Source organism: Heterocephalus glaber, unplaced genomic scaffold (genome assembly GCF_053883595.1).
Source record: "Heterocephalus glaber isolate CG9 unplaced genomic scaffold, H.glaber_assembly_v1.0 deba00001600, whole genome shotgun sequence".
Lineage (NCBI taxonomy): Eukaryota > Metazoa > Chordata > Mammalia > Rodentia > Bathyergidae > Heterocephalus > Heterocephalus glaber.
The window spans coordinates 9198043-9217158 of record NW_028258372.1 but is presented as its reverse complement, the minus strand read 5'-3'; the positions used below and the strand labels follow the sequence as shown (position 1 = coordinate 9217158).

Genomic DNA, 19116 nt, shown 5'->3' with positions numbered 1-19116 from the left:
AAAGTTTTCCAAGTGTGTGGGGGAGGTAAATAAGTTGAGACATAGTTAGAGAAAAAGTGTATTTCATCAGTTAAAAGAATTTCTGATGCCCACAGATAACTCAAAAGCTTTCATTTTAAAAGTCAGACTAGATGTCAGGATACTGATACATTCTTAAACATGTGCTGTTTTTGAGACAAAAGCACTCATAATTCTGTATAGAGTTTATACTTGGATTTATTTCCTGCGACTTTGGATTCATTTTCTCAACATTTTCACTTTATGAAGGCCAAATATAATAGGAAGTAAAAGGCTGGGCTTGTAATTAAAATGACCTGGCTTTGGTATGTCTCTGGAAGTACTTAATCTTCCTGAGCCTCAGTTTACTCATCTGTAAAGTGAGATACTGACAGTACCTAACTCCTGGAGTGAATTAAGTGACCCACTGAATATAACATCTTGAGCACGGTCTCATCTGTAGGAACCTCTCAGCTAACAGCTACTGTCATCATCATTAATATATTAACATTATTCATCAGGCAATAAACTTACCATTTGATTTAAAGCTAAAATTCATAGAAGCCAAATTCTACCCTATCAGTCACTCTTTCTTAAATTTATATTACCAAAGCTGAGTTAAGGTTCTGCCAAACAATTTGAGAAACTATGTAATCTCAGTCAACTTTAGTTTTCTAATTTGCACAACTAAAATAGTGATCTGTAAAGTAGTAATGATCTCTTTGGTATCAGAGCTATTAATGCAAGATTTCTAATACAGTGAATAGCTCATCTCAAGTACTTAATATTATAAGTAGTACTACTGAATTTTTAAACTCTTAAATATTATTTTAAGTATTATATATGAACCTAATGGTCTTCCCTTCAAGTGTAGAACTGTGGGGAAGAACTGGGAAGAGAGAAGGATGAGAGTATTAATTGAAGCATAGAGATAGAAAGGTTATTAGTGCTGAAAACGGAAGGTGTAGATCACATAGAAGCTAGAAATCAGTTGATTTTTTAATTTTTTTGTACCAGAGATCAAACTCAGGACCTTGCACTATCCAGGCAGGCGTGGTATCACTGAGCTACATCCCTGGCTAGAAATCACTTGAAATAACTTCCTTGCCAAGGAGGGGAGCCTATATCTTCTTCAATTAGCAGTGCTTTCTACTACTTAATAATTAGAACTGAACCAAAGATATTCTTACCCTGGAACTCTATGTGTTCATCAGTGTGAATTTATAACAATCATGTAGGATTTTTTTTGCCAACTCAATTAACCACTTGCTGATCATCTTGTTAAGATACAGTTTTCAGTCTCTTAGAGTGTACATCTCTACTTACAGCACAATTGTATCGTGAGCCTTTAAAAGACAAATATCATGCCACTTTGGATCTCTTTAACATCTTGATCTTCTTAGTTAAGCATTAAGCGAAACTACCAGCATAGCATAGGACATAGAAGTTGGAGCTGGGTTTATACAAAAAAGAAACTCAGCCAGGAACTAATGGCTAACTAATACTGATGGCAAATCAAAAATGACTGTGGCAAAGCAATGTTTTTAATATCATGGACAGATGGCTGGATGAGGAGCTAATAGAAATTACACAACCATTCTGAAAAGAATATAAACCCAAGTCAGTGAATGATGTTATTAAAAGGAAACCTCTCTACTTCATCTGTTAGTAGTAAAGAAAATAAAATTACTCATGGCATACTTTGCTACTGATTACTGTGCAATAGGATGTCCCAAATATTCAGATGAGAACCAAGCACCATGCTCAAACTCTTTAACAAAGGCAGAAACATGACCATCAGAATTCTGGTGGACACTAGTAAAGAGGAAAAGTGTTGACTTCTATGAAATATGATGAACAATTATTAAAAGTTGCATAATGATGCTGATCTTAGAAAATCTAAAAGTGAAGTGTTCCCATTCACACTTTTAATTATTCAGAACAGTCTTCCATTTTCTACTTGAATGTTTAATCAATTCTCTAACAGGAATAATGGAACTGACAAACTCTTAAGGTAAAAATTGTAATAAAACTAGATTCATTCCTAATTTTATAGTCCAGACTTGTCTTAGTCGCTTTCTCATCTCCAGGACAAAATATCTGGCACCTGCATCCTAAAGGAAGAGAAGGTTTTTGCACCTCACAGTTTTTAGTGAATTCTGTCCATGATTGCCTTGCTTACCAGAAATGGTGTGGAAGAAGGGCTTGGCATGGAGGAAAGTTGCTCAGGTGATGGAGCCCAGGAAGCAGAGATCGAAAAAAGGAGCTGGAGAGGGAGATAAACCTTTCCAGTCATGCCCTCTGTGCCCCGCCTCTCCTGACCAGGCCCTACCTCCCAACAGCACACTCAGCACTGAACCCATCAGTGGATGAGGACAGCAGTGCTGTGATCCAACCACCTTCAAGCACCCCACCCCCGAGTACAGGGGAGTTTTGGGGGACATTCCAAATCCAAGCCACAACAAGAGTCACAATCTCTTTGTCTACAATTTGGATACCCAAAAACCTAGGAAACCAAAGTTTATTCATAGATTTCTAACAAACTTATCCATCAGCAAAACCTTAACTTTCATGAAGGTATTCATAGTTTTTACTCATCCCACTTAGCATGAAAGTTCTTATGCTTAATACGGAAATACTGATATACGTTTGATTATTCCATGCTATGCGAGAGCCTTTTGATAGTGTTAAATACCATATTCCTGTCTAAAATTGGAAAAGTTCTGAATTCTGTAACCCATTTGCTGCAAGGGTATGGGAAAAGGACTACAGAATGAATAAATGTCTGGTTAACTGAACTCACTGGCCCTCATTTTCTAAAACCACAGAGATGAATCCAGTCCCTTTTCCACTTAATGAATCTTCTGATATTTTGGGTTAACTATGAAGATGCTATTTGGTGTTCTGTTGCCTTGACATAATATCCTAGTTTTATTAATTGTTTTGGAGTCTCTTTAGTATCCTGTTTAGCCTGGGCTTTGTAACCTGATATTTCAGCTATTCCCTTTCTGGTACCATGTTTCTTCACATGCAGATTACACATCTCAACTTCTCATCGCTGCCCAGACCTAACCTTTTACCCTTCTTGCTCTGGGAGCAATTCTCCAAGCTGTACCATTTTAAAATCAGTATTGCCCAACCTGATGTGCATTCCCTAAGAAATAGATGTTCTGAGGCAAATCTTGGGAAACATGAGGGGAACTGGAAGTCAGATTTTCATTTTCCTGTAATTTTCCCCAGAGTTCTGCCTTCCATTTTCTCAGAACCCTGAATGCCACTTCTGTGTTCTTGCCTCTGAAATTAGGACTTGTCCACATACTTTACTGGGCCTCATCAACATGTAACTGGAGTTGTGAAGAAAACCAAATCTCTGGCCTGGTGGAGTTTACGTGATAGTAGGGACAAGTCATCAGTAAATATATACTGGAGTCCTGATAAGAAAATAAAATATTTTCAGGGAAAGACATTATAGGAGGTGAATGGTTTTATATAATCCAGCCAGACAGTATCTCCCTGAGAAGCGTATAAACAGGACTTGAAGGAAGTGAGTGACACTTGTTGAAATATGGAGGAATAACATTCCAGACAGAGGGAGCACCAAGTGCAAAGGCTGAAGGAGGAACATATTTGATGAGGAGCCAAACTGACTAGAACAGAGTAAGCAAGAGAAAAGGAATAAAATATAGGCTCAAGAAGGAGGCCAAAATGTGTAGTCTGGTGAGCCGCATGAAGACAGGACTTTGATAAGGAGGGCACACAGCAAGTCATGTGCAATGAAGCTAGCTAGTATGGGGAAGGTGAGAGTTAAGAACTGACCTTTGGACTAGGTTTTTGGAGGAACTGGTGACACCCACAAGTGCAGTCTCAGTTCAGAGTAGTTAAGCAGAGATACAGGCAGCTTTTCTCAGGAGTTTTGTTCAGGTAAAGGATTGCAGTAGAAGGGGCACTTAGCTGCAGGGGGAGGTGGATTCATGTTTTGTTTTGTGAGGTTTTTGTTTTTTGATGGTAGGATAACAGGCATATTTGTAGCTAGATAGGAATAATCCAGTAGAGGAAAAATTGTGACCTTTATTTTCCCTTAAAATGTGTGTCTTCTTGATCTATTCCTGTCTTCTATCTCCCACATCTTATTCCTTAATTAAGCCACTCTTCCTCTTGCATAATTCTAAACTATTAGGATATAAACAGCTTTATTGTCCTCTTTTATGAGTTTTGTGAAGAGGAAATTGGATAAACTCTCTATAACCTAATTTCTTTGTCTTATAGCCCTTGAGTTCCCCCAATATTGCCCAAAAAAGTCTTTCCAAATAATAAGATACAAATGATCTAAATGTATCAACCTTGCTACAGAAAGTGTCACAATAAAAACCAGTGTATATTCCAACAGAGTTTAAGTTTATATTGCACTAGCTATAATCAAAAATTTTCTGAGCAACTTGCAAAAAAAAAAAAAAGAAAAACCAGATTATGAAAATATCTTAATACAAGTGGAAAGAGTAAAAGGATGTTTGCATGAAACATGTCAAATGTAGTAAACAACAATATTCTTCTATAATAAAAGATGAACTTTGCTGTCAAATATGATTTTGTAATGGTTTTGGCCATCATGTATGGCAGGAATTTGTTTTATTTACTTTCATAAGTTTGTGACACTAGTGATTATTGTTTTACCATTTTGAGGAAATCTAAAACATCCTTAGCATGTACAAAAAGGACATGATCATTCTTACACGACTTAGAGAAACCCACATCAACTGAGCTACTTTTGTAAATTCCATGGAAATCTAAGTCTAACATGGAAATAAAAGATTCAAAAGAAAAACTCATTTATGTTTTCTAAGTCATAGATTTAAAAATCAGTGATATACAGTGTGATCATTTTAATTGTTTTAAACCCACAGGTCATGATTTTTTAATTTTTAAAATTAATTTTATTGGTACATTTTAGATATACATAATGTTCACATTCATCATAGGGTATCTGTACCTGTACATGATATATCTTAATTCTTCTTTTTTCTCCAATCCCCTCCCTTCAACCCCCTCTTCCCCACTTTATTTACAGTTTTGGTTTCCTCATCTGTAAAAAACTGGTTAACAATATCTGCCTTATAAAGTCACCCTGTCGCTCCTTTAACATAGTTATTTACTGTAAATTCACTAAGTATCCTCTCATAAAGCCAAATTTTCTCTACCTGGTCCACCAGCATCCCATGAGAGATTCTTTAAATATATGAAATGAAGATAACTTTAGAAATAAGTCATTTATCTTTCCACTAGCCTAGGAGTTACTGAGGATAGTTTGGCATGATTTCATGTTGAATTTTTACAGTCTTCTTATATTCATACCCTGAACACAGAATCGGTTCCCATCAAGATGGAAGAAAGTATATAATATTCTAAACTATTTCATGAATTTAAATTTTATGTACATTCATGCAAACCAGATTGTTATTTGCAGATGGAATTATAGTAGCAACTCAAAAGTTAAGGCAAATAAAATTATGGCTAGTTTAAACAAACTGTGAATGGGATGTCTAGCTGCTTTGCTGGAGAGATGTAAAAAACAAAATATTTGCATCCAATCCCTAGTTGTTTGCCAAAGTTATTCCTGTGATTTTTTTAGCTCAATCATAATTTGCCTACACATCATCGTACATTCATTGAGTTATTTTTCAAACATCTAGTGAACACTTGGCTGTGTGAGCCTTAGCATTAAACTCTGGGAATATAAACGTGACTATACATGATCACTCAACTCAAGGAACTTACTATTCAGAAAGGGAAAATGATAGATAAATAGCCATAGGTATTCCTTAAAATAAGAATCTGAACAAAAGTGTGTAAAAATGTAGAGTATTGCATATAATAACCCTGCCTAGAGACACTTTGTATAGAAAGCTAACTTCACTCTTGAATGACCTGTGGAAGAACAGAGGAAGAGACAAAGAGACTGGGCTGTCCCTGGGGAGCAGAGTCAGCAAAGATGTCTCTTAATGGTGGGGATGCCCCTATATCAATGGAACCCAGGGAACATTGCAGACAGTGAAAGAAAATATAGCAATGGTTCAGGTGACATGAGAAAGCTTGACAAACAGGGACAGTGGAATTATAGAGGTTGGGACAGATTTTAAAACCATCGCCAAGGAATAATTAATAACAGAACTTGTTAATTACTTGTGCACACATAGAGGGGGTGGTGAAGATGGAGAGAAAAGATTGAAGCTCCCCTGGGAGCTCATGAATGATTATGAATACTTACGCCCTTAACCAGGACTCAGGTGCGTGAGAAAGAAGACTGTCAATGGGGAGCTGGAGCTTGGGTGAAAGGTCAAAGCTAGAGGCATGCATCTAAAAGCCTTTGCATACAGAAAATAAATAGAATCACAAAATTGAGATGTCCTGTAGATACCGTAGAGTTAGATTAAAGTCTTGGGGTAAAAATAACATACGAGGGGTGCTCAAGACACAGGAAGCAGCAAAGGAGATTCAGGAACCACATCGAGAAAGATAGTTGGAAACTCAGAAATTCCATTAAGTTCCAAGAGTGAGAGAGTTAAAGGAATTAGAATCATATGAACCACTGCAGAATAATTAACATAGTGGAGGAAAATAAAAACTAGAAAGTGGCTGATAGAGTAGCTTGTTAGGAAGACTATTGACAGCTATGTGAAAAAACAAGAGGTAGATGTGAATGATGATGCTAGTTGTGTGTATGTGTGTGAATTTTTTGTTTTGTTTTAATATGACATGACTTCATTGGCCCATTTTTATGTCTCTGTAGCCACTTTAAAGTTACAGGGGAAAGGTGTCACATCTGAGTTGGCTCATCCATGAATTACAGTGTTCTGGATCTTAATATAATCTTAAATAGCCATTAAAGAGATTCAAGTTACAGAAAAACAATTAGATTGGTTAGCTGTGTTTTCCTATGAATGAATGATCCTTTCTTCTCTTCACACTTATATGCCCCATACAGATAGTTTCAGGAAACACTGATACAGATAACCTGTACTTTTTGGCTCTTTATTTTTTTAAAGGAATTCATCTGCAGTTTTTGGAACAGCAGCATAGATCATGCATATCTAACTGTCATGGAGTTATAGATTTTGGATTACAAATATTCCTCAAACCTTAGCTTCTGTTGTTGAGAGAAGGGACTGACTTGCCTGTGTGTCTCTGGGGAGTGAGTGGAATGTGGTGTGTGTGAGGCCCCTGTGTTGGCTTCAGCCCCCTGGGGCCATGCAGCATCACATCCTTCTGCATTGCCATCATCACTGAGCCACGTTCTTGCTACCTCACCACTTGCTTCGAGCACTATGAAAGTTTAAGATTGGTTTTCTTCCCATCAGGAACTGCGGTCGTGCTCAACTGAGTTCTTATCTGTTACCACTAGAGATTCAAAATGCAGCGTTTTCTCTGAAAAGGTGAAAACTCTCAGCAATGACATTCAGAAATATGTGCCTGAGGAAACAAGTTCATTTTATTTGTAGTAATCATAAAAAACATTTCAGTTGATTTTGTTTTCATAGCATTTCAGGGTTTGGGGTGGGGTGTGTGTGTGTGTGTGTGTGTGTGTGTGTGTGTGTGTGTGTGTGTGTGTGTGTTTTAAGGGATTATGATAATAAAAGAAAGAAGACAGAGCCAGAAACAAACTTCCAAAAGTCACCTTTAATTGCTCAAAGCATCTGACACCTATATTTGTCTGGAGTGGGAGCCACAACCTCAAGCCAGCAACCCCAAACCCCTTTGTTTAGAGTCTGTGCCTATGGCCTTCCTCTCTCTTTTGGGTAAGAAAAATTAAAACCTGTAGGCAGACTTGATGGTGTTATGTTTCAGCAGAGTACACTGTGAATGGTTATAATGGTAACTCTGTCTGCTCTTAGCTTACTAGAGAACATCTGTCTCCACTCTGTCAAGAATCCTAGACCTGTGGCATCTCTGCTCTGTGCTGCCCCCAAATGTCTCCAGGGACAAAGGTGGTGACTCCCAGCATGCTGAGCTGGAGCCAGCAGGAAGTAGATCACAGGCTGCCACACATACAGTACTTGAAGAGACCTGATTAATAATGTTTAGTAGCAGGAAAGTGGCTCCCTTTCTCATTCCCCTGAAAGAGGAGAGCATATCTGTTTCCCTGATAAGATTGAGGCCAGCTTGGCGTTTGCTCTGGAAGGTAGAAGATGGCTCTGCCTGCAGGCTGCGGGGACATCTGGTTTCTCTTCTCTGTGTTTGTGCCAGAGCGTAGCTCCTTGCTCATCTCGCAAGCTGTTTTTAAACTTAATCACGCTAAACGTTCTGTATATGTTTGCCTGACAGTAAATGGGTCTGGGGCTAGAGAGGGACAGTGCAGAGGGAAATATATCTTTATTAGGAGAGAAATGCGAAACCTCTCTGTTTGGATAAAAATGCTTATTGTAAATGAATTTAGTTAGAATAAGGACACACTTTGAAAATAAAAAATAATGGAAATATAAAACTAGTTTTAACAAATTCTATAGAAAGAATGATTTTTTATTCTCCTACTTATATCTGCCCTTTTATCTTGTAAACTTCAGAAATATTCTGATTCTCCTGAAGTCAAATTGTCTTTGCTTAATAACTTCTAAGCTCAATGTCCTAAAACCAAATGACACTGTTACCACTTAGGCTATTTATATGCAAAGACTCAAATTCTCTCTCTCTATATATATTTTGATTTCTTTTAGTTTCTCTTTAGGTAACACAGACAACTTTCTTTTTTATAAGGTAATTTTTATCTAAGGATCTTTTTCAGTTTATGCTTTACTAATTAAAGATGTTTTGTTTGTTTTGGTTTTGCTTGGGATCAAGAAACCAGTTTCAGCTAGGGGATAACCTCAGAGTCAGAATCCTCACTGAAAGCTTTGCTACTTCTGCTGTTGGTGGGTCTCTGGACACTGCAGCCTCCAACATTATCGATTAGTGGCATCACACATCTTTACCTTGATAAACTTGAATTTCAGGGTTTTCCATTCATTCTAGAATTCCCTTCTGTCCTTAGGGACAAACTACTGATGCCACAGGTGGGGGGTGCAGCATAACCACGTATGCAATATCTCAGAAAGCAATACTCTTAAAAACTCATAGCTTTTATGGCTCCCCATAAGTTAGCCTCCTGCACGCCACCCTCAGCCTCCCAGCCACAGCTCTGCACCCCAAAGTATATGGGAGTTGGGACGTGGGAAGAAGCCTCGTGGCAGCTAAAATTCCCACCTTCAAGTTCAAGAACTCCTTTCATTTAGCTAGAACTAAACTCAATCTCACTAGTCTAATTTGAGGCATCATATAAATCAATCCAAATACCTGTTTTTCTCCTATAGAGAAGATAGAAATCATCACAAGGAGGTTCTACTTAAGGCAAGCATGCTGGCACTAGTGAGAATGATCACAACCTAGCATCCCAAGAAGAAACAGAAAATGTAAAAAGCAGAGCTAGCAAAGTACAGGCTGCTGGGACGTTGCATGACTGTCTTAGGAGACTGGCCTTGTATCAGCACATTTAAGCAGTGATTTGTCCAGTGTGACATAAGACACCAAGTAAAGATTCAGTCTACTTATGGAAAAGAACAACTTGATTCATTTAAAAAGAACTTTATTCTAAATTGGTTATATTAAGATTGGTCCTTGAAGGGAACATGTTACTTTTGGACAAAAATCACTTTCCTACTATTTGTCACCTACTCTTTGTCCAATGTGATACCATGTATCTTTTGGTTATTTTCTTATAACAAGACTTTCCCTTAAATGGAAAGCCTCATTTTCTTTGATTACTATTAGTCCTCTTTCTATGGGCTAAACAGAAGGATAAGCTTAAGGGATACGTTTGAAATTTATTCAGCATAGTTTTCTTTGTGTAGATGCATAGACAAAGATATTACAGAAAAAAATTAACATAAAACTTCATGGCCACTATCTTCCATTTAATATCCTTCTCTTCCTCCTAAAAGATAATTCTGCATTTCCTGTTTTCTAGTCTCCAGTTCTTCTGGTGGTGTTTTATTTTTCCTGCAATCACTAAAAGTGATGAATGAGGAGTTTCTTTTCATTATCCTATGATTTGATCTTGCTCATCTTTTTCTTCTATCTGGATTGCTAATTGGAAATCATAGCTGTTAAAATGAGCCTATCACAGATGTCATCCTAAAATTTCTACTTCCTTCTTTAGGTCCTTTATAGGGCAGAATCTTGATTAACAGATGTCCAGGCAGACCGTTTTTGGGTGAATACAACCATGTTGAAAAGAACAGATCTTCATAAATCGCATACAAGATCTGTCTCTCTCTACAACACCCATAGACCCCACCAAGACTGGAGATTCAACTCAACCTCAGGCAAAATTTGGAAGCTTGTGGACTGCCTTCATTAAACCAGCCATAGTTGCATCTCTCAGGCTGCTTTCTCTGTGGGGATGACTACTTTTTCTCTTTATAAACCAAGTGTTCCTCTTTTTACTTCTATCCTCCTTCCCAAATGGGACATATTAGTCATTTTTTATTTGGAGTTTTAAATACAGTCTCCACCATGCCTTTTCACGTAAAGCCTTTGGTACCTTCCTGTGAAATGAGCACCTTTTTCTAGCTCAGTTTCTGAAGCATTAGGCATCATTGAATGAGGGGTGAGGTAGGAGGAGAAGAGGACAGAAGGCTACAAGTGGTTACTCAACAAGCCTAACCACGCAGCTGCCTACCTTCTTCATGGTAGTCCAGGTAAGCAGCCACTGCTATCGACAGCTGGCTCACCCTCTCCATACTGACTTCTCCCTCTTTGTTTTTCTTATTTTTGCCAGTTCTAGCAATGTATCTGACCTTTGGGGACACATTCTTTATTCCTGTCTCAACTGTGGGAAAAATTTCTTGTCAGAGTTGTATTGAAATAAAACTGGCCTTTGGCAAAAGCAGCATTTGCTAGGAAGCTCATGGGCATTGGGAACCAAGTGCTGAAGTGAGCAAGTTTGTGTGCACTGGGTTGTGATTTGATGAAATGAGGGGTAAGGACGAATTGTCCTACAAGGTCAGTCGGGCTGAACTTGTGGGAGTGTTACTACATCAGTCACAGGGTGCTGTCTCTCAAAGTGGGGCCCACAGGCCATCTACATCAACTTCTCCTAGGTGCTCATTACAAATTTATCCCATGGAGACTAGGGCAGAATATATAAGAGTGAGCCTAGAGAACTATATTTTAACAAATTCTCCACCAATCTGCTGTTCCTAAATGAGAAGAGCAACCTGTTTGACATCCTGGTTCTCTGTTTAGCAGCTCCCTGGAATTACTTACAGATGCATATCTAGAGGGGCTTAGGAAAAGGTAACTCACTCACCTTTGTCAGACATGTAAGAATCTGAGACAGAAACCAGCCAGCTGGAAGTCTGAGCTTTTGTCTCAAGTAGTATGGGGCTCCTATGGCCTCCCAAAGGAGAATTGTTCACAGTTCACAAAGTTCAGTGTGGCATCCTTGACTCTGCTCAACTTTTGCATATGTTCTTCTGGACTTCATATTTCTTTTCTTTTCTCCTCAGGCTCATTTTTGCTTTCCAAGCTAAGTATGAACAACTAATATTTCTCATTTATCCATGGCTCAGCTATCAGCAAACCCAGAAAGACTTTCATATCTCCTGCCCACCACCCTCAGGAACCTCATCCAGGAGAGTTGCACCTTATACAGATTTAGGTGCTTTCTTTAGTACAGCATTGTCAGTTTCTTGCCTGTCTCTCTCTTTCCTATTAGTCACTGAGTTTAATTGTCCTTATATAACTGAGCTGCACCCAGGGCCTGATCTGGAATCATGCTCTATAAATGCTTGTCAAAGGAATGGATGAGCCAGAAGGTCTTGTCAGGCCCCCTGACGCACATTCCCCTCAGTTTGCATTGTCTGCCATAAGAAATGACTGGATTAACTTGTGTGTAAAATGAAATATGTTTGTATTAGAATCAGCTTCCTGTGATTCTTACAAAAATGTGTTTTGAGAACAAAACAAATAGGATAGGGAGAAAACTGGGGTGCTTTAGAGGATCTAAATACTTGTGAAGTACATTTTTTTAAATGCCACAAAATGCTTTAAAGAACTTCAAGTAAATTTAAGAGAGGATCTACTGGATTTTGGCTAAGTGCTGAAAATAAGTTTCCTTAATTCCCTATCCAAATACTTCAGTTTAAATTTACTGGTAGCTATTTCAGAGGAAGATGGGGACTCTGCCATCCTCAGTTTGTTATAAAGAAAATGTTTTTGTCTTCAGATGTTTATAGGAAGGATTAAAGGCAATTTATGGCTTGAACAGAAAGTAATAAAAGTGGTAACAATGGAGTATCTTCTAAATTGTCATTTTCTGGAATTACTAACAATCTCAACCCAGCAGGCATTTTACATCTAAAAGGAATTATGTTCATTTGTCATGCTTTAACATAAACTATGACATCAATCTTGAGCTGCTAACCTAGATTGTTTCATTCTATTGTTTAAGATGAAGGATTGAGTCAGTTGTAGGGAAGATGAATTCTGTCATTAGATCATTTGCTACAAATTCAAGAAATATATTTATAATTTATCTCAGAAAATTGGTCTGGGAAATCTACATGAAATGTATTTTCATAATATCAAGCCACAGCCTGTTTAGTTTTTCCAGAAATGCTTCATTTTGAATTCCCTAGGGGGAAAAAAAAATCACAAGAATTAAAAAAAAAATTAACCTGCCAGGTTATTTGCCTTCTTGCAGTGTTCTTTTTTGTAAAAGAGCCCCAGGTTACAAGATTTCTTGCTATTTGTTTAATTGAAGCAACGATAGCTTCTTTATGTTACTTTACAATTTATGAAGAAATTTAAAACTGAAATTGTATTCAGTCTGTGCAACAAGTATGAGTAGCAATAATATATTTTACATGTAGCTGAGCCCTTTTATTAATTGAGGGAGTACGGAGCTTCAGAGTTGTTAGGACATTATCAGTGTCAAATAATACAGGACCTACCTCCAGACAGCTTCCTCTCCAACTATACCTCTGGTGAATCCAATGCTATTTTCCTTGAACTATGAAATCCTAGAAATGTTATTATTGCTTGTTCTTTTCTGTTATCGATTGAATAATGATTGGTTCCCATGCTTGATGAATCTCAAGTTTTAGACAATGCCCAAGTATTTATTACAAATGACTTTTTTGCATAGTGTAGTGTAGAAAATGAGTCTGAAATAATCTTAAGTTATATAAATTTTATATAATATTCTTTAATTCTGTTAATGGTTCTGGCATTATGTTAATATTTCTGATTGATGTATTGGTGCCAATCCTGGGTATATAATCAAGTCAATTTCCAGGCTCAACTTCATCCAGAGGTTGAAGACACCAACAGTCCATGTTTTATGTCAGTGTCAGACACCATATGACACTTCTCCAGTAACTCAGATCTTTAGTGGGTTGTGACTTGCACACTCATAATAGGGTGCATCCCAGTGATCTATGTAGGTTTCTGTTTAAATCTATTTTCTTCTCCCTGCTCAGAGTAAAAGAAGCTGAAGAAGTGTGTAGGCAGAAAAAAGGAAAATCGCTTTATAAAATAAAACCAAGACATGACTCTGGAATTGTAAGTATTCAACTTTTTTTTATCTTGTGATTTTTCTTGACTTTGAACCTTGTCTTCACAGTGCACACAAGTTCAGTAATTTCCCTCTTAAATGGTGATAAATGATAAGCTTCTAATTTCAAGAATCTCCTTTTCTTTAAGCCTTTAGTCGGACTCAGAAAGTTAAGAGAATCTCAATATGCAGTATTCAGAACTTAAGATTATTAATATAGTAAGCATGTGCATGTGTGTGCACTGCTGGAGACAAGAGATCATCTTACACCTTGTTCATTGCACACGGATCACAACCCAAGGCTGCACCTGATGCCAGAGTGAAGTACTATGGGATTTACTGCAGTGAGATCTAAAACACAACGGGAAATCCATCATACAGTGTTGTGCTTTGCCGGGGGTGCTCAGACCTGATCAAATGGCTCTACAAAGGTGGTCCCTAGGTTGAGTTCAACAAGGGAATATAAGTTTCCTCTTTGCTCATTTTTTCCTTTATAAATGCCAGATTGTGCACCCTTGGAGAGAAGAGCTAGGTTAAAATGACATTTTCTTTGCGATATTGTAGATGTTTTGTATAATGTTTTGAAGGGATCACCAGTAAATGGTGCTGTTTTAAATAAAAAGTTAACTTAGGCCTCTGAACAGGAGCATCTTTTATTGGATTGCTGTAATGTGGCCTAAATGGAAAAGCCATCAAGTTAACCCAAATTGAAATACAATTAAATAGCCCTACTCAGAGAAAGGTAGGAGTTATATCTTCATTTAAAAATCTTATTTTCCCTTCGGTTTTTTCTGTATCCAAATTAATCTTATCTAATGACAGTTTTAATCAGATTAAAGTTCAGTCATAAAGCTGAATTTAATAAGTTAAATTAGTTAACTTCAGTCATGTTGCTATAAGACTACAAGGGAATTAAAGCACATAAACCATGAAATGAAGAACTGATTATGTTTTCATATGTATAAGTTTGTATATAGGATCAAGAATGAGAAAGATCTTTTGGCACTCCTTCACATCAGTCAGAAATTAAATTTTAAAAGCTTTTTTTCTCTCAAAAATATTTGGTGATTTGTCTTGGTAAAATTCAAAAAGATAAGGCAGGCCTTCCTTATATTTTTTTCCTTCAAGGATTGGTGGGTCTTTAATCTTTTCCCAGAGAATTTGACAAAAAGATCTTATTTGATCTACTCTAAACTCTATACTTCTAAAAACTTTTCTTTCTACTATAACTCTTATCTGGCATGTTTATTTTTAGAAAGCAAAGATAAGCATGAAAACCTGAACAGGGGACAGAAGGATGAAAATGAGTCACTGCAACAGCTTCCACAAAATTCAGCTGACCCAAGGGTGGGAAGGAAACTACATCATTCTGATCATTTTTCCTCTTAGCCTCTTGCATAATCTTTGTGTTTTCTAGACAGTTCACCAATTGTTGAATTTTAGTGTATATTGATCAGTGGAGACCAATGGAGAATTGCAAACCTTTTCTTCTTGTAAATGTTTATGGCATCACATTGACAGCCCCCAAACAACGTGTGCAGGCTACAGTGTCTGCACCCGCTCTGCACATGCTCAGCGTTAGCCTCTAGTACCCTTCTGTGAGACCCTTCTTGTCACGGCAGAAACACTTTGCTTTCTACTGACAGCCAGAGCTCCACATCATTGCATTTAGGTTCATGGAGAAATGTTATTTCAAGTGGATTGTTTGTATCTGTTTCATGTCTACTTATAAATTTTCTATTTTAAAAATCTAAGTACCATTTATATATCATAATCAATACTTCCCCAACTCTTGGATTGCTCTCCATAGCTATATATTTGTGAAAGAAGATTATCATTTTTTAACTCAAGTCAGATACTGAATAGAAAAACACATAGCAAAAGAAAAAATAGTTTCCTGTAAGTTATTTAACATAGATGGAATCAGAGTTTTCAGTTTAATGAGAGCCTATAAAAAGCTTAACTGCAGCAGAGGTAAATTAAATCAAGGGTGTGTCTCTCCTTAACTTTTACTTTATACTTTACAAGGAAAATTTCACTCAGTAGTTTGAAGGAATTTAAATAAATGATGCAGATACAATTGCCAAACATGACTATCATTAAAAAAAACAGAAAAGTAAAACTGGGGGATCAACTGGATCTATGTAGAATCTATTAAGAAAACATACTTCCTTGTGTATTTTGACATGATTGAGGTTATCATGGTGAGTTACAGCAGGTGATTAAAGCTAGAAAGTGAGAATATAATGATTCATTATCAAAGGAAGTCAGGAAAGGATTTTATTTTACTTTGAGGAAAAATACATAAACCTTCCACTCATTCCAAGAGTATTTTAAAATCAGCTCATGATACATTTTGATGCTTATATCTAACATTAATAGTTGTTTTTATTTTTACTGCTATTAATGATATTAGTTGAGAGTTATGGTTATAGACAAAGGGGAGAATCTATTGCTTTTGCAAACCAATTATGGAAAGCAATTTTAAAAAACTAAAACAATGTTCTAAATCATGACTATGTTTGTATTTATGTAAAGTATTGTATCTTACCTTTTGGTTCATAGTTTAAGTGCACAGAAACAGTAGTGGTTTTCTTCTGTTGTTCTGTAGTTTTCCTGTCCCCTCAGTCCCATCAATGTGTATATTACCATTCCTCAATGAAGTAATAGGGCATTTAACAAAAATCGCTCTGTGCAATACTGTATGTAGTGTTTCTATTTCAATTTTTTAGGATGTTAATTTATATGAAAATAAAATGAATAATAAAATATTTTTGTGTCTGTCCTGTGCATGTTGCATAAGGATACTTGGAAAATAACAGCTGTCTTAGTCACTTTTCTTGTTCTTGAGACAAAATATCCAACACTGCAACTTAAAGGAGGAGAGGCTCAGTTACAGTCCATGGTCAGCTGGCTCCAAGACTGAAACTGCATGGCAGAGGGGCATAGCAGAATACATGGCTCTGCTAGGAAGCAGTGAAAGATGGGAGGAGCAGGGAGGGATATTAATCCTTCCAGGCCACGCCCCCAGTGACCTGCCTCTTCTCACCAGGCCTGACCTCCTATGAGCACATTCACCTGCTAAACTCACCAGTGAGTGAATCCACCAATGAGTACACTGCTCCCTTGGTCAAATCACCTTCCAAACACATGAGACTTTGGAGGGGATATTTCAGATCCCAGCCATCACAACAGCCACCATATTTAACATTTGAAGGGAGCGAGGACTGAGAGAGGAGTGAAATTAAGTTAGTCTGCAGATTCATATATACAGAAAACTTGCACACTATTTCGTGGATCCAAAAACTTAATTTTATCAGAGATACTTAAATTAAAAATCATGATGAAATATTTACTTTTTTGTGCCTAAACTAGGGTTTCCATCCTGAGCTTGCAAAACCTTCTGCACATTTCCAGTTGGGTGTCTCATGATACCTTAAAAATTCATGGTGTACAAAGCCAAACTTAGCTTGTACTCTTGTCCCTCCAAATCTGATCATTGTTCTGTATTACCTATCTCAGTGAACAAAGCCACCACACACTCATAACCTGAGTTAGGCTCTACATCTTACTTTCCCTTTTGTTGCTACTGATTCGATCACCAGGTCCTATTAGTTTTGCATGCTTAGTATCTCTGGAATGCATCCATTTCCTGCCAGTTCTCCCATTAAAGTTCTAGTTCAGAACCCTAATGAATTGCCTTAATATCCTACTGATTGTTCTCAAATTCCAAGATTGTCTTTGCACCAATTTTTTGCTTACTGTGAACCCAATTTTTTTCTAACATACAAATCTGCTAATCTGAATTTCTTGTTTAAAATATATAAGTGGAAATATACGCTAAGAACATGACCTCAAAATATTAACCAAAAGCTTTACTGCGGCTGAAAGAGTGACCTGGTACCTACCTTACATCTTGAGCCACATGTCTTGATTTAACATCTCTTGAATTCCAGCCTCCAAACAGACTAAAACACTTTTAGTCCTTTCATGTCATACTATTTCTCAACTGCTACAATTTGAATGTACACCCCCCCCCCCAATTCAAGTATTGGAAACTTAATCCCAAATGCAAGTGTTAGGTGACAGATACATAGGAGGTGCTTGGATGGTGAGGGTTTTAAAGATATCAAGGAAACTGCTGTATGCTTTGAAAATAATGGGCACACAGAAAATGTCCTGTCCTCATGAAACTCACATTCTAATAGGGGAGACAAAAAATGGTGTGAAATTATGTCAGGTACTATGGTATTTAAATAGCATGACCAATGACTTATTCTTCAAACCAGAACACCTCTGAGTAACAAAAGCTGGAATATGTTGTACTCCCCACCTTCCTTCATAATGAAGTATTTCCTAGCTGGAAAGGAGTGACTACCTTCTCCCCAGTCCACACCATGTGCAACTAACTGCTGATGGAAAAACCAACAAAGATTAGTCAAGAAGGACACTGGAGACAAACTCGTTTTGAAAATACTATGCACAGTGTTAGCAAATGTCAGGAGAACCAGGAAGAAGAGTGGGTTATTTCTGGAAGGCTAGGATGATCACACACAGATGGCCATTGTCTATTATGTGAGTATGTAAAAGTAATGTATATATGAATTATATTCATCCAAATGTTAAAACATAATTTAGACAACTCAACATCATTTTTGAAGAAAAAAGTATGAACAATATGACTATGTTCTTAAATGATTGAATACTTCAAGGTAAAGTCAGCCCTGTGCATAATGGAGAGGTATTTGAAGTATTCCCATTAGATCAAGGGGGCGTGTGTGTGTGGCTCAGTGCTAAAATGCTTGCCTAGCACCACAAACAAAAAGAAATAATCTCATTAAAGTCTAGGAAAAAGACCAGCATGTCTACTTCTAAAACTGCTATTTATCACTATTCGGGTGATGAATGAAAACAAAGGCATATGATTGAAATGGATGAGATAATTTCTATTTGCTGCTGATTAGATTATATACTCAGGAAGCAGAAAATAATACTATTGTATCAGGGGATGTAGCTCAGTGGTTCTGCTGCTTGCCTCACAAGTGCAGGGTGCCGAGTTCGAGCCCCAGTACAAAAAAAAAAAAAAACTATTATAGAAAATAATGGGTTGTTACAAATTGACTACACCAAAAATTAAATGTATAAAAATCAAGAACTTTCATGTATGCAAACAATATTTACTACCAAGAAAAAATTGGAAATGCCCCCTCCTCACTCACTTGCAAAGGAACCCAGAAGTGGAGGTGTGGCTCAGTGTTACAGCATGTGCTTAGCATGTGTGAGGCCCTGGATTTGATCCCAGTATAGGGGTAAAAAAAAGGAAAGGACAAAGGAAACAGAGAGAGAGAAACTGAGCAGCAAGGAAAAACTTAAAACATAAGTGATCTGTAAGATCTTTATGCAAATAATTGAGAGATCCACAAAAATTAAAAGGCACTGATAATGTCAGCACTCCCTAAAGAGATCTATGAAATTAGTGCAATCCAAATAATAATACCAACAGAATGGCTTTTTGGAGAGGCGTTAAGAGAAGTGGA

At 37.2% G+C, this 19116-nt stretch overlaps 1 protein-coding gene across 1 annotated transcript in view; it reads left to right on the top strand.

Moving 5' to 3' along the window:
- The window catches only part of Fmn2 (formin 2), a 313847-nt gene extending 297497 nt beyond the window's left edge, over positions 1-16350 (top strand). Inside the window, 2 exon segments of the mRNA XM_087194309.1 lie at positions 13506-13587; positions 14835-16350. Of these exon segments, the coding sequence (XP_087050435.1) occupies positions 13506-13587; positions 14835-14861 (109 nt within the window). The 3' untranslated portion in view covers positions 14862-16350.
- Positions 16351-19116: the final 2766 nt, after the last annotated feature.